Raw genomic sequence first — 26,955 nt, forward strand, 5'->3', positions numbered from 1 at the left:
TTAAACTTATTACTTTGGTTTTATGAGTGCGGGGGAAGAGACATAGCAATAAATGAGAAATGTGTTGGAATATGCACAATTAGATCGAGTATATAACTTGACAATAAAATGAAATGTATGGAAGATTGACAGTGTTGGATGTATATTTTTTTCAATTATTGGCAAGAAGATGCTAGTGAAGTAACATATATCACAGGTCAGCTAATTTAAATATGCAAGTTAAAATTTGAGAACAGGGACATGGTAAAGGAATTATCACTCTCAAGCACAAGCAGATGGTGATTGGGCTCCACTTGCGACCTGCAAGTGATTATAAGGTGAATTCCCCATCAATCAATCTTAATTAGTTTAATTTTATATGCATGAATAGAATTAACGACTTACTAATATAGTTAATACAACGCAGATATTAAGCTTAAAAACACGAGATTTCATGTAGAATTCTATTTATACTTTTGTAGAGTATCAGAGCTGATTTGTTTATCTAACGAATAAAAACCTATCAGACTGTCTTCTATAAATTTTTTTCCTTATTTAATATGTACCCTTTATCAAGTATTAAGTAAAATTAATAAATTATATTCCGTAGTTTGAAACAAAATAAAAAATTATAGAAAAAAGCTAGCTCTCCATTGAACTCAATGGTGAAGCATCTTTAACATATATACACTTAATATAGTAAGGATACATAATCAAACAAGTACCAAAATACAAATTAAAAAAAGATTTAGCAACAACAATATCTCTTAAGTGATCAAATCCGATTTTGCTAATCAATATTAATATCCAATTAGTCAATTATTACTACAAAACCCACATTAATTAAATAAGCAAATCATTACCCTTATTAGTTCAGACAACTCTTGGCCCACCGTCCATAAAGTTTGATGTATAAAAATGGATGAATCAATTCTTATTTTTATCAAACTAATTAATAATCACTTTTTCCTTTTTCTTATTTTCTTTCCTCTTCTTCCTCATCTTCCTTCTTTTGCACCATTTTAATGGTGCGCATATGCTACCTTCTCATTCCAAAATTTCACCATTTCTTTAATCTTAATCAATAACTAATCCATACCCAATATTAATTAATTAATTAATACTTAATTAATTAATTACTTAATCAATTAATATAATTAATTAAGAGTTCTTTTTGCTTGCAAAGAGGGATTTGTATGGAATCTCCCACTTCATAAAAAAGATCTCAAACCCTAACCACCAAATCTCCTCCCCATTTCTTCCCTAATTCATTGAACCAAATCTTTTTTTCCACAATCATTTTTATTTGATCTTGATCTCCATGTTTCCTTTTCAAAGTGGTGAGTTGTCTTTCCAAGTTTCTAATAATAATTTGGAAGATTCTAATTTTCTTTATAACCAACTTGAGCAAAATGTGAGTGTTCCTACTACTACCACTACTAACCTTCTAGAAAATCCTCAACATGGTCTTAATCCATGTTTAAAGAGCTCAAAAACTCGAAAATCGCGGTCCGAAAAGTCTATCCAAGATAATAATAACAATGGAGATGAGATTAATGGGAATGATAATGCAAACAAGAAGGTTATTCATCGAGAAGTCGAACGCCAACGACGGCAAGAAATGTCTAATCTTTATTCTTCCCTTCGTTCCCTTCTTCCTATGGAGTATGTTAGGGTAAATTCTTCTTCTTTGAATCTTTTCTTTTTCTTTTGGGAAGGGGAAGGATGTGCATTTTTTTTTTCAATCTAAGGGTTAAGGGTAATTTAGTAATTTCCTTTCATACATTTCTTGTGTGTGTGTGTGTTTTTTTGATGCATTTTGAAATTATGTTTCTTTTCATACGTTATTTTACTTTTTTTTAGCAAAATTAAAACTAGCTATCTTGTATTTTTATTTTATTTTTTGGGGAAATTTTATACTATATTTCTTGTGTGTTGATTTTTGATACATTATATTTTCAAGTATGTTATTTTTGAATTTTGATGCATTATGATGCAAAATTAAAGCTAGATTGGGTTTACTTTTTCCAATTAAGGGTAAAGGGTAATTAGCAATTTACCTTCATTCATTTCTTGTGTGTTGATTTTTGATGCATTTTGAAATCATGTTGTTTAATATTTGAATTTTGGTGAATCATAATGCAAATTAAATTAAAGCTAGTTTGTTTTTGTTTTTTGTTTTGTTTATGTATACGAAAAAATTAGGTTAGTCTTTTCTCAAAACTGTATTATGGTCGAGTTCTGTAGATTGATATATGTTTGATAGCTAATAATGGGCCGGGTTGATTTTCAGGGAAAAAGATCGGTATCGGATCACCTAACGGAGGCAACAAGGTACATCAAAGACTTGGAGAAGAATGTTAAGGAACAAGGAGAGAAAAGAGACAATCTTAAACACTCATTTTCTTCATTAGAAAACCAAATAAATAATAAAAGAGATAATTTTCAATGTTCATCATCAACTAGTACTACTACCTCCGCCAGTAGTAGTACTAGTGATTATAATGTGAGCATTCACAAATTCTCAAGAACAATTCAGATCGAAATCACGGCCGGAGTTGAAGATGAAGATCCTTACCCTATTTCAAAAATACTCAAATTGTTAGCACAACAAGGGTTTGATGTTGTTAGTTGTGTTACTTCTAAACTTAATCAAAGGTGGATTTACGTGATTTATTGTGAGGTATATACTAATTTTATTTTAATTTTGTTAATTAATTCTTGTACTTGAGTATACTTAAGTACAAGAATTAAGTTTGGATTTGGATTTTAAGTTCTTGCATAAGTTTGATTAGTATTGTGTTGTTGTTAATTAATCATTTTTGGTGTAGGTTGATGATGTTACATCGGTAGATTCGTGTCATTTGCAAGAGAAATTGATGAGTGTAGTTTCTTCAAATGATACATAAGACTATAAGAGATGATCCTTTCATATGCAGGTTTGTTCGTAATACTTTCTCCGTCCTTTTAGCTGTATCATATTGCTTGTTGATTCAGTGGTGATTGATACTGAACTTGGTAGGGAGAACCTGTGTTCGATCCCCCACAACAACAATTGGGAGGGGACTGAAACCTAATCACCCGGAACTCGCCCCGAATCCGAATTAGCCCCTAAGGGTGACCGGGTGCTAACACAAAAAATATATTAATTGTTGGTACTATTTATGTAGTACATGATTAACAAAATATATATAATCATGTTGGATCTTGTTAATTTATTTTTCTACCTGAAAGAAAATAACTTGTTTTTGAGCTATTATGTGCTCTTATATGTGTAGATTTATAGACTTCCCTTGCTTCTTATAGAATTAGAAGCTATTTTCATCTAATGTTTAATCTTACGATAAGTTAAAACATACTTAGATAACATGCATAAAAGTTTCTTAATTTGGTAAGAGTTGTATCCACACTCCACACCTATGCTAATAATACTCATAAGGTCCGACTTGGGCCTCTAATGCGATAAGTAACAATTAACAATGAATAATGGTCTCAATTATCCAATAAAGAAAAAGGTTATGTACATCTTGACCTCCTTAAATTCTGTTTAGACTCGGGATTGTTGATAAACCATCAAGGGGAGGTGGGGGTGAGGGGAATCGAGAGAGTTCGACTAGGCCCTTTCCTAATTAATAAGTAACTATTTACAATATAAAATGTTATCAATCCGATAGAAAAAAGTTTGTGTACATCTTGACCTCCTTAATCTCTGTTAAGACGTAGGATTATAGAGGAATCGATACTTAACATGATAACCATCTCTTTCTTGGCATGCGTACAAAAAAAATATCTAATTTTTGCATGTCATCTTCAAATCCTGTGAGGAAATCCACAACCACAAACATGTTGATCGGTTACTTGGTTGCATGTCTCATTTTCAACATAAATATAGTGGTTTGGGATCTTGGATGACACACCATAAAATAGCTACGGTTAGAGAGAGCATGATATGATTGATATATAATGTCATTGTTAACAAGGTCCAATATTTATGGTAACTAATTAAATTGACATGTTGCAAGGACTTTGAATGTGACCCCAAACACAGTATATCAAATAATTATAACTTTAAAATGCACATGTAGAAATAGTAGCACCAAAAAAAAAAAACAAAAAAAACAAAAGGGTGGAGCACAAAGTCACACGTACTGCCTCTATTGAGCTTTTTCACATCCCAAAATCAATTGACAGTGGACGTGTAGCACGTATTGCCTCTATTGAGCTTTCACATACCCAAATGAATTGGCAATTGACATGTAACACGTACTCCCTCTATTGAACTTTCACATCCTAAAATCAATTGTCAATAAAGTGTAACGGTATAAGTAGGGGGATGATAATCGTCTCTCTAGAACAGAGTGTGAGTGCCTTCTTGGCTCTTAAACTACCATGGTTGTTAGTAGGGTTGTTATGGCCTTTTGATAATACCTATCAGTAAATTTGTGAGCAATCTTAGAGAGGTATGCAAACTACAAAAGTATAACTATTAGAGTCGGATATTAAGACAGGTAGTATAAGCATCTCAAACTTATATAAAATATCAAAATTTTGTCTATAAGTTGTGCATAAAATGGCCAAAATTCCATCTCAACTTTGTGATAGAGTTGTTAAAAAGCCGTTTCAAATTTGTGATGGATCGGAGCTGCCAAAATTCCGTCTCAAAAAGCAGTTGATCAACCAACTCCTTTTTTTCATGATTGATAAGGTTTTCATTAATCATATATGTGCCCAAATTTCTTTGAGTTTTACTGAACATATTGGCCAAATTTGTGACTAGGATGCCAAACCAATGACCTGTCTTTTCCTTAACTTTAACCCAAATTAAATGGAAGAAAAAAAAGGGTAGAAGCAGACATGAATTGCTGTACGTAGGAGTGGTAGGACATATATATAAACGCAACATCAACAATAATAAACGCAACATCAAAAATAATAGTATGAAAGTTGTGTTTATATGTTTGTTGTTCATAATTGAGTTTGTCTATTAATCATACGGAGTAAGTACAAATGTACAATAAAGCTAGCTAGTGACATTTTGGTGACTTAGACGAGCTTACTAACTCTTTAGACGACGTATATTTTTGTGACTTAGGCCCTGTTCCTTAGAGCTGAACTGAACTGAACCGAATGTTCCTGAACTGAACTGAATTGAACTAAGATTAATACTTGAATAATAAATAACTAATTAATTAATAATTAATAACTTATAATCCGTAATTAATTACTAAAAATAATAATAAATGATAAATAATAAATTATAATTAATAATAAATAATTAGTTACATTTAATAATAATATAATATAAATATAAATAATAAGTAATGTAATAAAATAAATAATAATACTAATAATAAATAAATAATAATAACATTATTATTATTATTATTATTATTAAGTTGAATTGAATTAAATTAAACTTAACTTAACTTAACTGAACTGAACTGAACTGAATGCTTCTGAACTGAACTGAACTGAACTGAACTGAACTACGAAATAAGTCTTGAAGCTGAATTAAGCCAAAAAGAATAGGGCCTTATTAACGTAATGGTGAAGTGTCTATTTTCTATCAAAAAAAAAGTTAGTGACATTTTTTATCGATAGTTGTTAAACTCAGATAATATTAGGAGAAAACGGCTTAGCTTAATATAACCCTAACACAGTATAAATTCCTAAAACCTAAACCTATTAATAATAAATAAATTTACATAACATTAGGAATTCTATGTACATTATAAATCTTAATAATAGTAAAGGATACGATAAATCGTTTCCTAAGAGTATATATTAGTTCAAATAAATCAACGGTATATTCTATGAAGGGGTCCGTAGCAATAATGATAGATGTATCTATCTGGCAAGAACAGCTAACTACTTAAACTTTAAACTATATATGTAATTAAATATGTAATGCATGCAACATGTAGGACTCAGCCCCATGAATGCTGTTTAATGTTTGACAAATTTTTCAGTAACTAGAATTCATATATGCACGTGATCTATCCCATGATGCAAGTGTATGTATGTCACAGTCATTAAAATATAGTCATAATTTGCATGAATAAAAAAGAATTTACACGATATTATAGTTATACGTGACAGAAAAATAAAATCTACCTGAATTGTTAGAGAACGTTACAAATTTAAACTTATACATAACAAAGGGCCGAAAGAGTAACATTCTCTTATTCGGTGAACCCTTGATTGTCGACATGACTTTGTTCACAACGCTATAAAGAGGTCAGCGCGCCAAAGTTATTAATACCGGTGATTTCCTTATTGAAAATTGAGTTGTGGTGGTAGATATATATTGAGAGATTCCTTGAAAAATATGTGGAACTTAGAAAACAAAGAAAGGAGAGGAAGAGTAGTAAGAATGAGATGAATAATTGGTTGCAAAGAGCTTGTTTAGTAAGAGTTACTAATTATAATAGCAGAAAATTGTTCTAACTTCTCATTTATTTTATTTATTGCATACAAATTCATTATAGTACCTTATATAATTTATTCCCTTTACCCTTGTACGTACTTACCCTGTAACAAATAGACTAGAACGTTGTAACTTGTACATTAACACATGCAATTGAATGAGATCGATGAGCTATGTGAGGCCATGTTGATGGAGTCTAGGGTAATTTTGAACGTATCATCATAAGTCAGTCTATATGTCAGGCCATGCATGTTGATCGAGTCTAGGGTAATTTTGAACGTCTCATTCTAAAGTCGGTTTGAAATCATTTCACTCAAGACAGATAATCTAACGTAAATTAGTAAATTACTTTACTTTGTTATTACAGGCGGTCCTTCGTAACAATCAAGACATGACTACGTACGAATCAACTTACAAACAAAAGCACATACAAGATACAATATGGTATACAAGAAATGATCTACGTTTTGGCATAGAGATCGAATAAATGCAACCACCTTATACTAGTTTGGAATTATGTATGAATCATTGGATCTAGATATTTTTCTTTTGATTTATGAGTTGTTAGTTTGATAGAATTTTTTTTTCTTTAGTTAATTTGATGTAATAGTGATATGCCAATAGTTTTTTTGACTTTATTTATTCGAAAATGATAAAGGTCGCAACATGCGACCTTTAAGACGTGTCACAATGATGACATGGCATGTTTACGTGTCATGATTTAAATTGGAAACTGAAATATTTAACTTATATATAACATATTATATATGTACAAAAAAGGTGAGAAAATCTTAATATTCTAATTTGTTTCCTTTTTTATATCGACTACCTTATTTACATATTTTCATAGTAAAAATATTGCATTGGTAGTAAAAATATTCGGATGACACATAGCCTACGTGGCGCCTATATGTACCAATTAAACTGTGACACATAAGATTGCGACAACTAAATATTGTCGCAACTTGCGACTTTTATCATCACCCTTATTTATTACCTTCCAAGATTTTATTATATATAGTACAAATAAAAATAAATGAGGTTAGATATTTTCCTCATGTTGAGCAAATTAATTGAAAGGTTGGATTTGAAGTGGAGATTAGTGCTCATTTGTTTGTAATAGCAACCAATTAATCATATGATGAGCAATTGGATTTATTTGCAATCATATTCTTGTAAAGTCATGTTTGGATCCTTTGTAAATTTGTGAAGAAATTTACTAATTTTAAGATTAGATTGAATTATCCTGGATAATATGAAATATGATGCTTCTTTCTTGTCAAATTACGCTTAAATTTATTCTCATTTCCATCATTTATTAACTGCTATTCAAATGAAAGTGTGAGACACTATCCAAATGGATGTGACAATTGACAAGAATGATAGGAAGATGGAAAGGAGCATAGAAAGGCCGACCAGCTTAATTAAGGCATCAACAGCCCAACATATTTGACATTCCACCTAAAAAAAGAAAATACTACACAAGTATTCCTACCAAATACAAATATTTTCCACTTAAAATGTGTGACTAACTTTGACACAAAGTTCCAAGTAAATCCCTTCATTTCTCCTACCATTGATATTCAAGAGATATAGAAATTGATAAATTCACTAGGCCTAACACGAGTTCGAACAAGAGAATGTATATATTGACCACATATAAATCTGACGGTATTTCATCATAAAATTAATTGGGAATATGTGAAGTAGCCCACTAATATTATATGTTAGCCAATGTTGTCATTTTCTATGTATTTCTTCAGTGTGGGATACGGAGTATATAACTAGTCCAATACTCACACATGGTTTATACGCTTAAAAGAAACAATAGAACTCTTTTAGATTTTATTAATATAAATCTCTCCCATAATTATTGATACATCGTCTAGAGTTTGATAATTATTACTCCGTATAAACTAAAAAAATTTCAAAAAATAAAAAATGCATTAATTGCTTAGCTCCATTAGTTAAAGTGTCTTGAACATGGATAACAGATTTATTGTACACAGATCTTCAGTCTTAATCACTATGCAAATACCTTATTACTTCGTAATAACTCTTATATTTATTGTTATAGTAATATATATTTTGATTTATGAGATAATAAACTACTCCCTCCGTTCCTTAATACTCGCACCGCGCGCTTTCCTTTTCGAGCCGTCCCCTAATATTTGCACCGCTTCTATAAATGGAAATTGTTATCAATATTATATTATTTCTCACACTTATCTACTACCCCACTTACACCCCTATTCTTTACAAAAAAATATTTAAAAATTCACATCCTCCACTCACCACTCCCCACCTTTTACACATTTCCACTAACAATATTAAAAAAATACCCCACTATCCACTAACACCATTAAATTAATAAGTCAATTCAAATGTCTTAAACTCCGCACCGGTCAAACCGGTGCGAGTATTAAGGGACGGAGGGAGTAATAATTTTATACTAGAGACATTAACCTAATATAATTATATTGGGTAATTTGATAAAGTAGTATATAATTCGAGTGACACATTGACCAAGTCATGGTGAACAATGCTAAGTAATCGTGATTAATTAGTGAAGTGGGTGCCACTAATATCATATTATGATGTAATGTGCTGGAAGATATAATCCTGTTTGATACTTTGATACACTGTTGATTTTGCTGCGCCCCCTTTATTTTCCCACCATTCAATAATTATTATTATAATTATTATTAATATAACTATTATTATGGGAAACCACCAAAACGTTACAAGCTTAACAAGCTACAAAGATCAAGTAGACTACAAGAAGTTGGTGGGGAGCCGAGATACAATCTGGGCCCCCACTCCTCTAGCTATGGCGAACCCGATCCTGCTGAAAATGTGGGCAGCTGCCCGTGCCCCTATGTCTTGAGCCCTGGAGTACGTCTGGACCCGCTTCAGCAACGAAACAGCCCCTTTCTCTAACTCCCCAAAAGAAGAGAAGGAAAAAGGAAAGAAACCGTAACCCAAAGCCCTAGTGTTATTATTATTATTATTTATTATTATTATTATTATTTATTTATTAATAATTATTTGAATGTATATTATTATAGGGTCATTTTCCGTACGTGTTCCGAACTACTGGTAAAAACTCGTTCGAAGTTTTCCACACGTTTCTTTTCTTGTTTATTTAAAGGTCGGCTCCAATTTGTGGGCCAGCCCAAAACTTGTTAACCCATTACAACATTCGACCCCTAAATCTCAGTAATTGTATCGGATTCTATTAGAATTCGGTAGATAAAGTAACCAAGTAAAACTTGCTCTAGTGGTAAAAGTTTGACCTTATAACATTTAAATTACGGTACTAAAATTTCTTATCATAGATGCGTTATATGTTCAATGAGTTTAACCTGTAAAAATGGCTAGAAATATACGCGAGAGGTACCAGAGCTCTTGGCTTGGTTGACACAAAGAGTTTGTGTGCATTATCTCTATTATATAGTGAAGAGATGAGGTTATTTTAGTAAATTTACTTTTAGTGTCTCCCTTGGATTACTAAATATCCTCCACACTTATAGAATAGAGAATATAATGACAATCTATCCAATAGAAAAAAGCCAAAGAAGCATTTTAATCAATCTAGCCCCTTAAATAAATTCTTACCATTTTAATCAATCTTTTTATATGCGTTCGGCTATATCTAACTTATATGTTTCTTATATTCGCACGTATCGCATTTATATTCTATCTTTTACATGCTATTTCAGGTATAAATGTAATAACACAAATCTGTTTCTTATATTCGCACGCATCGCGTACATATAAGACTAGTAATTAATATATTTGAATTTTCCTTCATCCTTTTTACTTCTTACCCTTGTATTTATGGCTCATTCACTTAAAAAAATAAAGTATGTATGATATAATTCAATAAATTCTGAGATAAATTCTGATACAATTTCTGACATACTTCCTCCGTTCTTATTTACATGACACAATTGGGGTTTGGACACTATTCACATAAGCTCATTTGACTTCCTTTTGTGGTTTATACTTAAGAAAAAACATAGTCGTGTAGGATCTTGTTAGATTCGTCTCAATAAATATTTTTTAAACATCAACTTTTTATAATTTTTTCTTATCCATAATTGGAGATATTAATATTTGCAATCGTACGTTGGCAAACGTGCCTAAATAATTGTGTCATTTAAAAAAGAACGGATGAAGTATTTTCTTAGTTTACTTAGCTTATTAATCTACAAGGCCAACCTTATTAATATTTCTAAAATCTTATGATGCATAGCCAAAGTTGAATTGAAAACTATATTAAAAAATTCTAGATATTTTTAAGAACATGTGGTCGAGTAGCTCAAGAAATTAATTATGTGCACCCTACCATTAATTAGTCCCTTACCATGGCATAGTATTAGTGGCATACTATAAATAGAAGGACCCTTAGCTGACTAATTTGGTAAAAAGAGGTGTGGGTAGATGAGAAAGTGATATATCATGCTTTGAATGGAGTGACAATTAGACTATTTATTAGAGGTCTCACATTATGAGAAAGTACAAGCGCATATCAGATATGTATGGGCAAATACATATCACAATAAAAGACAAAATAAGAAAAAGGACAAAAAAATAATTAAATGGTACTTTTGTAAACAAAAATGGTACTTTTTTTTTACAGAATGGTACTTTTTTTAGCGAATGGTACTTTTTTTTAACATGAATGGTACTTCTTTTTTGTCTTTTAGCTATTTGTCTTTTAGTTGATATGTGTGTTTCCACACATATCTGATATGCGAAAAAACAACCTCCTCACATTATCCCTATCTTTCTATTCTAGTGAAAAGAGAGGGTGTCATTTTTGGAAGGTTGTCCCTTATCTACCAATTGATTTAACGATAGATTTTTTTTTTTTGTAACCAATAGAATTTCATAAATTCTTATTTACACTGGGTACGATAAATATTGTACACTGAAGTTAAAATTAACGCAAAATGGTTAAAAGTTACACTTGTATACGTAAAGTTACCTTTTTTTACTGATAAAATTTTTCATTTTAATAAAAGATATTTCTTCAAAATCACTAATAATGTATAAAGTTTATCATTTAGCATTTTAAAATGTTTATCTATCAACCTTTTTTTTAATAGCATAAAATTTAGAGAAAAATGGGTAAAAAGTTAGAGAAATCTGGGAAAAATTATGTTGGTGTACACTAAATTTATTGTACACCTTGTGCATGCAAGACCATTTGATAGAATTTTGTTCATCAGTTTATATGTGGTCAATCTTTCATCTGATGGAGATAGATAATGTCTAATACAATAAAAAAAAAATGAATCTGATTGATTAACTATCTAACTATCGATGAACATGTTGGTTAGGTTGCCCGCTATCTACCAATTGATTTAACGATAGAATTTTGATGGACTTGTATGTGGTCAAACTTTCAATTGATGCAGATAAAGAATGTCTAATAAAATATTAATATGATTAACTATCTAATTACCAAAGAAGAACATATTGACTACCTATTTTCTATGTACAACTAGGTGAACCATACAACCAAGACCTTTTTATATTATTATTTATCATTTTTTTAGGAGGATTATTATTTATCTTTTTTAAAGCTTTCAAATAAGCAAATTAGAAATTATCAGTCTTGGTTTAAAGACTTGTAACTTACAAGATACTCCTGTAGTGATTAAAAAAAATTATTTTTCATGTTTCAACAAATACAAACGACCTTTGGAAATAGGGATTGTCCTATTTTTGCCTAATATATTCTACAAACAAAATAAGTAAAATTAAATATATTAATGGTTAAAGTTGTGCACACTTTGACAGACGTTAAAATCATTAATAGTTGGACATAAAATCATCACCTAACTAGACGAGGTAATCTAATAGGGTACTCGAAAAAACGCTTATTGGACATGGCCGGTCAATATATGGTCAAACTAATCACCCCAATAATTTCAAAATTTAAAATAGCTGTGATATGAATAATTATGTATAACTTCATATTCATTTATATTTGATTTTATATTTCTCCTTTTTCATTTTCATTTGCTCATTGTCTACAACCGGTTTGACCTGCCTAATTTTGACCCACTATTGACTCGCAAACCAGTTTAACCTTCACAATATTGACCATCTTTAAAGTAACCTTCTTTTCACGACCCGACCCACTATTAACCCGTACAAAACCCGCCCATTAACAATGTCTACACCTAACGAATCCATCAACTAGTCATTTTATAAAAACCATAGTAGATTGTATCCATATATATCAACTATCAAGGTCTTTATGAATAGTACACTATCCATTAGTTGGTGGGTCAACAAACACCCAATACTATAATTCATACACACAGGATAATTAAATAGATATTCTAGATCTTTACTTGATCACCATGATCCTCCCATATCCTCCCTTGATCATATGATACATCACCCTATCAATCTATCATCACCATATCATCAAAGGGTCATAAATAAAAAGAGTACATCATAATAGTGTACGACAACTTTAGGGTAGCCCCACAAAGATTGAGATTCCATCAAATTGTGGAGAATCACCCTAATATGGCTTTGTTAATCTTATTCTTATTGTAGGAGTATTATTTATTCTTTTTTAAATCATATTATACAAGAAAAACTCAGATAATACCAGATCAGAAAAAGTAAGAAACGCTTATTACTTATTCTATTTTAAATTATATTATACCAGAAAAGCTCAGATCATACCAGATCAGAAAAAAGTAAGAAGTGCTTATAGAAAACATTCAAATCAGACAAACCAAACAACAAAAACAAACAAGATCAGAAACTAAATAAATTAGATCAAACCACAAAAAGTAAGAAGCTAGCACTCACACAAAAACATTCAACCCGGAACAGACGAGACTAGAAAAGTTCAAACCAAATCAGAACAAAAACTAAAAAAATTAGACCAGATCAGGTGAAGAAAATCGTAACATAAAGTGGCCGTTGGGGCCTTGGGGGTGATCTCATTACAATAAAAACCCTTCTTTTATTTCTTTTTATTATGTAATTAATAAATTAAATAAATAAAGCCCCCATTCTTTTGAAAAGATTTCACAAATCCTCCTTCCCCCTTTTCTCCCTGATTTCTTCTTCTTGAACTGATCTTCATTATTTGATCTGATCTTTCCTAAAATCAGAACAAAACAACAAAAAATGTTCCCTTTCCAGCAAAGTTGTGAGCTGTCTTTCAAGATTAGTGATGAAGGGGACCAATTTGATGAACTAACCAACTTTGAACAAGATCAGATTATAATGGACAATAATGCTTCTGTTGGAGGCCTCAATAATACTCAAGGAAGAGGTCGAGGTCGTGGTCGTGGTCGAGGCCGGGGCCGAACATTATCATCATCATTATTAGCTGGTATTAGTGATAATACTAATACCAATACTAATAATGATGATGAAAATGAGAGAAAGGTTTTGCATAGAGAGTATGAACGTCAAAGGAGGCAAGAAATGGCTAATCTTTATCATTCTCTTCGGTTAACCCTACCTCCTGAATCGATACAGGTATGTCTCGATTTTCAGGGAAGTGATTTTTGCACACTAATTTTAAGAACTAACACGGAAAACTGTCTGTTCGAGGTGTGTTAAAATCAATTTTCTGATCTTGGTTTTATTTCCACGAGGTAACAAAAGAAAATGAAAAGAATGAAAAAATAATATTATTTGATGATAATAATTAGTGGGAAAAATTAGTAATGCTTATTCATTGTTTTTTCTTCTTATTGGTATGTTTAATTTGATGGATATATAACATTTTTGAGTTTGTATTAATTTTCTTTATTTAGGGTTTTTGGTTGGGGTTTTATGACTTGTTTTTTTTGGGGGTTTTGCAAATGAGGCAGAAGGACAATAAAAATTATAAATGGCGGATGCAAATTAAACTGCCATATTATACAGAATACCGGTTTTAGTCTTAACCACTAGGCCAAAATCTTGATCTTAATTCGGTCATGTTAATGTTACAATGTTAGGTTTTAATTAAGGTTGGTTTTTTTTTTTTTTATGTAATTTCAGGGAAAGAGATCAATAAGTGATCATGTAGATGAAGCTGTAAATTACATCCAACACTTGAAGAAGAATGTAAAGGATCTTGAAGAGAAGAGAGATGAGCTTAAAAACTCGATCGAATCGAGTATTTCGACTAATGAATTAGGTGGATCAAGCAATTCTTCAAGAGTAATTACAGGCATTATTGTACTAATCAGAGAATCTGTAGTTGGTTTTGAGATAGAGATTAGTGTTGGTTATGAAGACGAAGGCCGGTTTTCGCTTGCAAGAGCTCTTCAAGTAGTTTTTGATGAAGGACTTGAGGTTGTTAGTTGCACTTCAACCAAGTTTAATGAAAGAGTAATTCACCATTTGCAATGTCAGGTAAATATTGCACAATTTTTTACATGAAGTGGATTATTTGTGGAACTTAAAGTGTCCATCCTACACCAGGGTATATATTTTAAGAGCACAAGAAAAGAAAATGTGAAGAAACTATACTATATAATAAAAATAACAGGAACTAGATTAGGATGAGTTAATCTTTGTCCTTGATATTAGCTACTCCCTCCGTCTCTTTTTGTTTTTTACGTTTGCCATTTTGCACGTTTATTTAACGACTAATTAATGTACGTGCATTGAGATTCCTCTATTTTTTATTTAAACAAGAAAAATTACGTTTATTTATAATGTTTTCACTTTTATCAAAATTATGATATTGGAAATATGAGAAAAATTTAATGTCCTAATAGAAAGGTGTGAGAAATTAAATAACCAATGAATTTAATTGGTTAAAAAATCATTTGACATAAATTTTGATAGAATATTAAATCATTAATGTGATGATATAAAATGAAACGTAAAGAAAATTTTGAAACACCCAAAAAGGAAAACGTAAAAAACAAAAAGAGACGGAGGGAGTAGCTAAATTACCCCATGATTTACTAATCTTAATTAGGACGGATTTACAGCAAATAATTCATTCTCTATGCACCTTTGAGATTTTGTATGGGTTGTTGTCATTGTACTTGTAGGATATCTTAGTTCCATGCATTTTTTTAATAAAATAAGATAGAATTTTGAAGAAGAACAATTAATATGTATGTATCCCTAGCTAGCCCCATGCATTCAGCTGATAATTATGCTCTTCCTGGAGTTGTAATTAAAATTATGCTCTTCCTAAACACACTTTGATTTTCAACATCCTCTTTTCTAACAATAAAACTCGTACAACCAATTTAGCAGACGGTAACAAATGGTGATAATGGATTATATTCGAGTATGTTTATCACAATGCCATATTCATTTACCATTAATAATGACTTATGTTCTTTGGGTGCATCAGGTTCACTGTTTGGTTAGCTAGCATTACTAAGCTACCAAACGGGTATATAATATCTACAGTTTGGTTAGCTTAAGTATAAACATACTTGGAGATGTACTATAGATAGTCTTTATGTGCTTAATGGTGTCAACAATGGATTAATGGTGATTCAGTTTTATATGTGGCCTTGAGTAAATGAGCCATGTTACTCTATAGTCTTCTTAATTACAATATATATCATTTGAATCAACAACGTTTAACATGCAGGAAATAATGCAACATGCATATCTTCTAGCTAGGACCTTTAAGAGTTTAAGCTACTTTATTTACGAGTCTGAATCATCTGTCTACAGTTTGTGTATTATTTATGTACCGTTTATCAGCCTGGTTAAAATAAAAATGGTATATAAATTGTGGGACAGAGGATTTGAATTTGTTTCGTGCTACCGATTACATAGTACTTGTAAAAAAAACTTAAAATAAAAAGTAAGAGGACAGACTTTCATCAGAATTTAACATACATATCCACTATCACTAATGTTTTGCATGCGTACGTAGTACGGCACATTAAAATTTCATGTACTCCGTACTTGTGTTTATTGTGAACTGATATACTCCAGTGTACATTCAATGAATGTTTAGTTATAGGTTGATTAATTAGATTAATTAGATCCGATGTATTAATGGCTTTAATGATACTCCAATCCCTAACCTAATAAACCTGGACGGGAATCAACTATATTTTGTAACATTGATGTTGATATTTTATTGGTCGTGTTGAGACTCTGTTCTCTTCACCTAATCTGGTCAGATTTTTTAATTTTTGGTCTCTTTTGATTATTCCTTGTCTAATCTAGTGTGAATTTTTATGGTATGATCTGGTTTGATTTGAATGTATTCTCTGGGTGATTTTTGCCTTTTCTGCTCTCATCTGATTTTTTCTTCGATGCAGGTGGCAAACACAACATGCATTGATGTGAATCGGCTACAACAGAGACTGATGAACGACCATGTTTGCTGATCAAATGTTATACGCCCATACTCCATATATAACTTCTTAAGGGCCGTGACTTAATCTGGAACGGAGGGAGTATCATGCAATATGTGTTACACATATGTTCATTTTATTGTTCTTTTTGTTACTTAGGCAATGTAATGTTACTGGAGTAGGAAGGGTGTGTAACAAATATAGTTGTATATATAAATGTGTGAGCGAAATCAAAGAAATTTGTTTATTCTTACCGAAACCGAATAAAGTAAAACTTCCTTTCAGCATAGGTTCAACAAGGGATTCTGTGAATTTATTGTAGCGTTGATGAAGTTGATTTTTGTCTGACTCGTCTAATGTGTACTCTAATCATTGTAGCTTTTGGTTGAGTTGGTCCTTTGACATGGTATCAGAGCCAACGTGACGCGAAGGTCACGCGTTTAAATCTCATCCACCCCTCCTTTCAAAGTGGAATATTTCGCACTGAGTATAAGGAGGCATATGCTGCATCCACACTTCAACATGTGAAGGAGTGTGATAGAGTATAAAACTAATATTGAGGCTTTAACAATCCGCTTAATATTTTAGTTGAGTTGGTCAATGTACTCGATTACTCATAAAATTCAACTAATTAGAACAATATCCACCATATTTTCATTCACTATATTGAAGAAAAAGACTCGTAAATAGCCACATTTTTTAAGAAACTAATCTAATACTACGTACTTTGTACTACCTCCGTTTTAAAAAGATCTTTACAGTTACTATTTGCACGGACTCCGGTGCAATGTTTGACTGTTAATATATCGAATTTCGTATGAAAAAATTTATAAAAAATTGATATTTATAAAATACATTTAGAGATGAATTTAATAAGATATCTCATGATAATTTTTTATAGATGTAATAGTGAGAATTTATGGTCAAAGTTTTGATATTTAGACACATTTTTCAAAGCGTAAAGATCTTTTTGAAATAGAGGTAGTATTTTTTAAAGAGTAACGTGCAATAAAAATTGTGGATGTAGGCCATCCCTTGGCTTCGGTGTCTCCTTCATGGCTTCATACAATCATACTGCACTAGTGCACTGTTTATTTTGCTGCCGCCCTGCCGCCTTTCTTCTTTTGCTAGAGTATAAAATTCTCACTTCTCGTGTTCAACCAAACAAATACAGAATACTAAGCAATTCAATTAAACTAACGTCTTGATAAATCTCAATAAGCCAAATACAAGCTTATTGAAGAAGAATCTGATCACCTGTAAATGAACTGTTATAACATAAGCAAAATTGATAATACACTACAAAAAATTTGTATCTTTAATGACAACCTAATTACGACGGGTTAAAAATCCTGTCGCAAAAGTCTTTTACGACGGGGCTAACAACCAAACAAAGACGGGAACAACCATTGCAAATATCTTTTAGGACGGGTTAACGACGGGATTTTTCATTAACGACGGCCCCCTTTTATGACGGGTTTACGACATTTAATTCCGTCATTAATCAACGATTATTGGCATTTAGCGACGGCATTTTCCGTCGTTAATGGTACAATTTCTTGTAGATCGCAGATGACCTAAAAAAATTATAACTGTATATAGTACATGGTACTCTCTAAACAGATGCGAAAAAAGCTTTAAAATGATACTTCCTCTGTTTTTTTTTTAAATGACACAATTATTTAGGCACGTTTGCCAATGCACGATTTCAAACGTTAATATCTCCAATTATAGATAAGAAAAAATTATAAAAAGTTGATATTTAAAAAATATTTATTGAGACGAATCCAATAAGACTCCACACGACTATATTTTTTTAAAAATATAAATCATAAGGAAGTCAAATAAGATTGTATGAATAGTGTCCAAAACCTCATTGTGTCATGTAAATAAGAACGAAAGAAGTATTATTTTTGTGTTGATTTATTTTAAGAGAAATTTAACCGATTCAAGGCATATTTTAATCCAAACCCTTGCAAGTATTCTTAATTACTCCTATACATTCCTGGTCAAACAAACTTTAATTTTAATTTTGTCAAGATTTGACGAAAAGCTTTATTTTAAAAACACCGTGAATCATATTCTTGTCTCGATTAAATATATCAACAACCCCATTCGATCATAAGTCTACTCTCGAGATTGATGAATTATGATTAAAAAAATCAGTTGTTTGGCTGAAATTATTTACCATAAAGCTTTGAATAATTAGCTGTTCTCTAATTTAGTTTACGGCGGGAAACAAACATCATTAAAAGAGCTGCCGTCCATTTAGGTTAAGAAAAGTGGTGACATGTGTTGTTCGAGCTTGGGTCATTTACCTAAGTAATTAACAAACATTAATGAATTAAATATAAAATTGTTCGAATTTGGCTGATTTACTTAATGAGCTTAATCTTTAATCGAGCCTTTATAGCTTAATTAGACAAGCTTTAACCGAACTTATTCACAAATGGTTCACGAACCATATCAACCCTTGCTACTTCGTTACAAAGATATGCGGAGTGGTTACATTTATCATTTTCCGTAAATGATAAACAGGGTCGTCTCTGGGAATGGAGGCCCTGTTCTTTTTTTTTTTTTTAATGTGGAGGCCCTTTACTTAATAAAACGATTAGTAACACTAAAAAACAAAAAACAAAAGTACATATTGGAGTCGATCTCAAAACCTATGATACTTTAAAAGAAGATTGTACCATTGATCCACAAATCAATTAAGTATCTTCTATTTGCACGATTTATTATATAACCAATAATTAGGTTATGTAAGTTACCACTAATTTTTTTTGTGCCCCCAATATTTGGGGCGTTGTGCTGGAGGTCCTATTAGACCTCCCTATAGACGGCCCTGATGATAAAACTGTGTGTTTACATTGCGATAAAGAAACATATGCACATCTTTGACCACTAATATCTTTAGTTTTCTATTAGTAGAAATTTGATATTCTTATACTACCTCTATTCCTTAAAGTTTTTTATACTTTAAAATATGTGTTTAAACTTTAAATTATGAAAATTTTGACCATAAATATACACTATTATAAAATGTTATCATGTGAGATTTTGTTAATTTCATTTCGAAATGTATATCCAATATCAACTGTGCAAATAATGAGTATAAAAAACTTTTAGAAATGGATGTAATAGTACTCATTAAGATGAATCAAATAAAACTCCACATTACTAGCTTATATACTACGTATTTTCTCATATATTGAACATAAATTAGTAAATACTCGCAATTTTTTAAATAGCTGAAAGATTTTAAACATAAAGAACATTAAGAGAGTGGGCTTTTTTTTTTTTTTAATTTACTCTTCAATAATTCTATTCTCACACGGCTACACCAGGAAACATCATCTTACAATAGTTCAATAGATATACCAAATATTTGAGATCTTTCCTTAATCATAGTCAATGATCACTCCCTCTTAATCAAATCATACAAGGGGGATAAAAGATTCCACGTAGTTAGTTCATAACATATGTACAAAATCGTGGAGCCCCCAAAAAGGTGCACACAACTTCATGTGTATAAAATATCTTGTTGTGAGCTATTCCCCGTTCGATATAATGGTTACACTTTACTTTATTAATTTTTAAATATTAATATCTCTAATTCTGTATGCATACGTAAAATATAAAAAGTTGATATTCTGAAGTACATATATTGAGATTTGAGACGAATCAAACAAGGTTTTACATGACCATATTTTTCCATACGTGTAAGTCACAAATGGTGTTCAAATTGAAAATTGTGAATAATGTTAAAAGTCTAAGTGTCGCCACTATATCAAAGCGGCTGGAGTATACCGTAACAGAACCATTATAATAAGTATTGTTTACGTGACAAGCCGCCCTCACGGAGTGAGTATACCGTGATAGGCATTATAAATAGGGGAGAATGAATTTGAATTTATGACATGTCATACACAAACCGCCTCCAGTTTTACTGCAAGGACGTTAGACCAAGACATCATTGGTATCAGAAGGATACTAGACATCTACTACAATCTTTATTCTATATCTTTTCTTTAAATAATTGAACAAATCACAAGATTTCTTACAAAACATAATCTTAACTTTTTCCATCATATCTCTCCTAATATTAACTAAATCTCTTGATTTTCTCATTATTTTTCTATCAAAAACAATCCAATCCAAAAAAATGTTTCCTTTTCAAAGATCTGGTGAACTATCTTTCCAACCAAATGAATTCATTGGTGAAGAAGAACAAAACAAAATCTATGAATTCATTGGGAATGAAGAACAAAACAACATTGAAAATCAGTTTTGTTGGACTGATTCTACATCAGTAGAAGTAGTACAAAGTATGAACACAACAAATGTTAACCTTGGTCAAAATAATCGAGGCCGAGGTCGAGGTCGAGGTCGTGGTCGAGGTCGGGGCCGAAAATCGGTGTTTTCTCCTGGTAATACTAGTAATAATTGCAATGAGAATAAGGATGATCAAGAGAAGAAGACAATACATAGAGAAGTTGAGCGTCAAAGAAGATTGGAAATGTCTAACCTTTATTCTTCACTTCGATCTACACTTCCTCCTGAATATATTAAGGTATATACACATAATTAATCTATTTAATTTTAATTATTTTTATTTTTTGAAGGGTTAACTAAATGATTCAAGATGTTGTTTAGCATGTTTAAGGAAGTGTTAAAGCATTAATTAAAGCTTTAACATAGGTTGAATTAGGGTTTTGCCTCTTTTGATGATTAGGGTTTCTACAATTTACCAAAGCCCCTTTCCCAAAACCTAGACTATATCGGTCAGTTTGGTAGCTGATAATAATTGACTGGAATTGGGATGAACTTAAGGGTGATTTAGCAGGGGAAAATAACATTAAAAATATCACCTCGAATGAGTAAAGGATGGTAATGAAAATATATGAAGAAAAAAAAATACATTTTGGTGAACTAACATTACCATGGAACCAACATAAACTTTTCCTACAAATTTATACAAAAATTCATTTCCATTAAAACCAATTATTATTACTAATCTTCTACTAGAAAGTACGTTAGGGTTTTTACCAAAATCCCTCCCCCAACCTCCAAATCTTATAGACTATGATCTATATCTTCTTCTTTATCATTCGCTTTGTTGACCGACCTAACTAAAAAAAAATAGTCATGTAAAGTAGAACATGTAGTTTAAAAAAGGACTAATAATTCAAAATAGATCAATTTAGTGGAATTGTACATTATAGGTAAATAAGACTAAAGAGTGACAACAAGTAGTCATTTGATTGATACCAAAATTCTATTTTCTGATATGTTGGGAATGGATTAGCTAGGGAGTTGTTTAGTTGACAATGATACAAGAAGTTCATGAGAATATGAGATGGTGATCAACTTCATTCCCGTGTAATGAGGGAAGTTGTGGATATATGTCAACTAGTTAAGTTGGTTAAGTTATATGGCGGTGGTGGTCTGGTGCCTGGTGGTTGCCATGACCTTTGAATTTGGGGTTGAATCTCGTCTACATCATTGCTTAATTTAGAACTTGATCATGACATGGGAAAAGGAATTTTCTTATTAAGTACAAATGAAGTATGAGCTAGTGTTTCAGAATTACAAACATGTAGTAATTCTATTAAGTAAAAGTGAAGTATGAGCTAGTGTTTGAGAATTACCAAAATCCTATTTTCTTAGATATTGGGGATGGATTAGAGAGTTGTTTGGTTGACAATAATGTACAAGAAGTTCACTTGGTGGTGATTTGCTTGGACTACTCCCACATAACGAGGGAAGTTATGGATGTCAACTAGTTGAGTTGGTTAAATAATACAATGGTGGTCGGACTGGTGGTTCATTGACCTTTAAATATGAGATTGTATCTCGTCTACACCATTAATTATTTAAGTATCAGGATAAATGATGGAATTTACTTATTAAGTGCATATGAAGTTCATTAGTAAATTTTAGGGAATGAATAGTAACCAATATATATGAAATTCCAGGGTAAAAGGTCTACAAGTGATCACTTAGCTGAAGCTGTGAATTACATCAAAGACTTGGAGAAAAACATACAAGATCTTTCTCTTAAAAGAGATGAGCTAAAATCAGCCGCACCCGAATGGACCACGGCGGCTACTCCTACGACATACCTAGTGGGTGGTTCGAGCCATCCTAGACCTCGCCGAGGAACCGTAGTGATCAACCCATGTCTAGGAGGGCTCGATATAGAAATCGAGGTTGGTTGTGAAGATGAAAGGTTTGCTCTATCAAGTGCACTTCAAGTAGTTTTTGAAGAAGGTCTTAGTGTTTCAAGCTGCATATCAACCAAAGTTGATGAAAGAGTTGTTCATAAGATGGTATGCGAGGTAAAATGAAAAGTTTTCTTTCAAATTTCTAGTTTATTTGTAGAAGTTTTGTTGTAGTTTATGATAAAGGATTCTCTCCCGTTACTGAACCATCTAGTTATCGGATATATTGAAAGAAGAAGAATAGATATAAATAGATAAACTATTGTTGTCCCAAAATCATGTTTCTCTACTTCACTCAGGTTATGATAAAGGATTCTCTACTGTTACTGAACCTTCTGGTTATCTGGTATATTAAGAGAAGAAGAATATATATAAATAGATAAACTATTGTTGTCCCAAAATCATGTTTCTCTGCTTCACTCAATAATTGGACTGGACCGTTCAGTCACTAGAGAGAATCTGAATCTTTTGTCTATATTTAAGGCTTTATTTTGTTCACGTGTTTTTCAATTATTTTAGGTCTACTAAGATCATAAGATTATATAAGATAAAGAATGGTCAATAAGTACAGATACTATAACGTAACATAAAATAAGTTCAGATAAGATTAGGGTGAATAAGTTGTAGACTAATATTAGAGCATGCACTAGTGTTTTAGTGTATGGTAAAGGATTATCTCCCGTTACTGAACCATCTAGTTATCATATGTATTGAGAGAAGGAGAACAAACACAAATAGAAAAACTATTGTGTACCAAAACCCCGTTTCTCTACTTCACCCAATAATTAGACCGTTCAGTCACTAGAGAGAATCCGTATCCCTGGTCGATCTGCGCGCGACTAATAACACATCTTCTAACAATTTTGTAATGTTATTTGTAGGTGAATGACATAACATGTTTAGATATTAATCGGCTTCAACAAAGATTGATTCATCTCGTTTGCTAGTCATATGATCATTACCTTGCTGCATTGTTGTGTATGTGTTGCTTCACCATACCCGGCCCGGCCCAGCCCGGCCCTCTTCAGGCCAGGTTTGTTTTTGGTGGTACTTTGGGTAGTTGTCGTGTTGTACGTGTACCTTAAAAATAGTACTGTAGTGAGTGAGTACGATTTTTTTTTGTGGTGTTACCACCCGATTCACCAAAGTTGATGATTTTTTTTTGGTGTTACGGTTCACCCCAATTATAGAGTTGTAGACCTTGTAGCAAGTGAGTATGATGATGTTTTTGGATTTTAGAATTTTAATCTATCTATACTATATATTAAAAGGCGTCTACAAGAAAGGATACGTGACACTTGGCGCTCTTTTTATGGACAGTTCGCTCCATGTAATCTTCATACACATTAAAAAAAAATGTGAACAATAAAGCTTTTACCACTAAGCTATTACATGTTTAATGTTATTGCAAAAATAAAATATTTAAGCAGATGAGAATGTTATTAATGTAGTAACTCGGGGCATCGCCCGGGCCCAAAACTAGTTAATTAATTATAAGGAGGGGTGTACATTGTGTCCCTCGTGTATCATTTGTTGTACGTTTGATTGAGCTTGCTTAATTAATTAGGGCTTCATCTCATGGCCAACACCCTTCAAATGATCTAAGATGTATAAAAAAAAACTGGACAAGGTTGCATAGTGTACTAAAACGCATAATCCATATTTCATTCAAAAGATCTTGCATGCACAATGTGTATAATAAATTTATTGTACACCAACATAACTTTTACCTAGCTTTCTCTAATTTTTACTAAGTTTTCTCTAACTTTTATATTATTAAAAAAAAGTTAGTAAATAAATATTTTAAAGTGTTAAATGATTAATTTTATACATTATTAGTGATTTTGAAGAAATATTTTTTATTAAAATGAAAAATTTTATTACTAAAAAATAGATAACTTTTACATATATAAGGGTAACTTTTAAGCATTTTACGTCAACTTTAACTTCGGTGTACAATATTTATCGTACACCTCATGTAAATAAGAATTTGTGTATTCCATTCGCGCCTAATTGCACTAAAATTACTCTTATAAACTACAGACCTCTATATAAGTCTGTACTGCTTTGTAAACTAATACTGTAACACGTTATGAAACATACAAAGATACAACTATACAAGAATATAGCGCCTTTTTATTCTGAAAGGGGTGTTATACACCAACAATCACACAAGCTAAAAGAATTAGCTCGACAATGTTACAAGTTAAACAACTTCTGGTTAGTCTGAAATAGGAGGAAACCTATCAAAGTATCAAACTAAACCCGAAAAAGCTATTTGAAGTTGTAACAAAAAGAACAGAACTACATGTTATATATGTGGCACCCTAAAAAAAGGGGAAATTATCAGCCTAGAATTACACCAAATACACAAAAGTTACTCAAAAATGAATGTAACCTAGATTTTTTCTGTAATCACACTTGTTGCAAGATTTGAAGGACCTCATCTTTTGTTGGTAAATCGGGAATCGCTCCTTTCTTTGTAATCGTAACAGCACCACATGCGTTTGAGAAATACAAAGCCTCCTTTAACCGCTTTTCATCCTGCCAGAAGAGCCAAAAGCAAAATAAAATTTGAAGAAAAATTTCAGGAGATAACTGGTGACATGTGCATCAGTAGGAGAGTTGGTAACATGGATACCAACGAGAAGATATCAAGATTAATAAAAGGTATCGAGAAGATATAGGTCGGTAACACAGGTGCCAACATTAATGGAACTCAAGCGTTCATGTCGATTGGTGGTTGGTGACAAGTGCATCAACGAGATTTACGAAAGATAAACATTTTGGATTACAAGATTTTTCAAGATTAAGGGGGAGTGTTGAAATATTAATCTAGAAAAATCTAGATAATATGTTTGTAGAAATCTAGTAGGAAAATTTCTAGAATTATCCTAAGAAAAATCTAGTTAGAAAAATCTAGATAAATGACAAGGGTAGAAAAATCTAGAAATTAGGATACAACCACTATAAATAGGTTGTATGTGCATAAATTGAGAGATGAGCCAATCAAGAGAGCTCCCACAAATATGAGGGGTTGAAACAAGGGTTCTACCAAAGAGATAAGTGAGAGACATGAGCTCTCGCAATATTGTTGTACAATTCTTATTAATGTAATCAATGATAAAATATAATTTTTTTATATAATTAAGGTCTATCAAAACTTCCGCGTGCGTCCTCAAATTTCTATGTATGAAGCTAAGGGGTATTTCACCTTCTCCAGAGAAGTGAGAAGTGAACACCCAATGCTTGGGGTAGAAAATCCACCTACCTTAAGTTAAGTCATGTGTGTTGTCCATGGGAGCCTTTCTTTTCTAGTGTCAACTATTTTTCAGAGAGAAGATCTAGAGAAATTCCCTTAGATCCTCCCTCCTTGCCTTGGGATGCTTTTCTACATAGGCTTGATAAAATAGTGGAATAGTGGTTAAAACAGAAGGTGGACCTATGATAGAAATCCGCATTTGTAGGGGAGAAAACATCGAACACAGTTTGAGACTTCAAAAAATATACCTTTTTTCAAAGAATTTTTTTTACAAGGCTATTAATTTCTAGATTTTCTACGTACCATGCTGCATATGTGAAGCAAGACCCAACCATTGGGAAGTTTTCTTTCTGTGGCCAGGGGGTCTAATTGAGTATTGTAATGCAAGAGGATTGCCCCTCCAAATTCCTGGGACAAATTAAAATTTTCACTTTTCATTTTTACTTATGTGGTACATATTTCACAATGTGGGACATTGTTTACAACACTATTTTTCTCGCAATTAATATTTGTTAAACGAAAACTTGTATCCAACACATTTACAACAAACAAATCTCGATATGAATATCAAATTGCCACGTCAGATATTATCATCCCTCACTACATAGTTCTACAAAAAACAAATCCGATATGAGTATCAAATAGCCACATGTCACTGGAGACAAAAAGTGGAAATAGTCACAATTAAAATCATTAAGGAAAATTTGTTAGAAACTATCTTATGAAATCCGATTTAAGCCCGGC

At 31.7% G+C, this 26,955-nt stretch overlaps 2 protein-coding genes across 2 annotated transcripts; both read left to right on the plus strand.

The window, feature by feature from the left end:
- Positions 1 to 914: 914 nt before the first annotated feature.
- On the plus strand, positions 915 to 17,009 carry LOC110782431 (uncharacterized). Its single transcript, XM_056841222.1, has 6 exons — positions 915 to 1,654; positions 2,273 to 2,662; positions 2,811 to 2,885; positions 13,529 to 13,930; positions 14,441 to 14,797; positions 16,690 to 17,009. Exons 1-6 carry the CDS (start codon positions 1,301 to 1,303, stop codon positions 16,756 to 16,758), a joined length of 1,647 nt encoding a protein of 548 aa, XP_056697200.1. The 5' UTR covers positions 915 to 1,300; the 3' UTR covers positions 16,759 to 17,009.
- A 3,820-nt stretch (positions 17,010 to 20,829) lies between these two features.
- LOC130470664 (transcription factor bHLH36-like) lies at positions 20,830 to 24,238 on the plus strand. Its single transcript, XM_056841191.1, has 3 exons — positions 20,830 to 21,298; positions 22,704 to 23,066; positions 23,831 to 24,238. The coding sequence occupies exons 1-3, from the start codon at positions 20,891 to 20,893 to the stop codon at positions 23,894 to 23,896; spliced, it is 837 nt and encodes a 278-aa protein (XP_056697169.1). The 5' UTR covers positions 20,830 to 20,890; the 3' UTR covers positions 23,897 to 24,238.
- Positions 24,239 to 26,955: the final 2,717 nt, after the last annotated feature.

This window comes from Spinacia oleracea, chromosome 3, assembly GCF_020520425.1.
Source record: "Spinacia oleracea cultivar Varoflay chromosome 3, BTI_SOV_V1, whole genome shotgun sequence".
Lineage (NCBI taxonomy): Eukaryota > Viridiplantae > Streptophyta > Magnoliopsida > Caryophyllales > Amaranthaceae > Spinacia > Spinacia oleracea.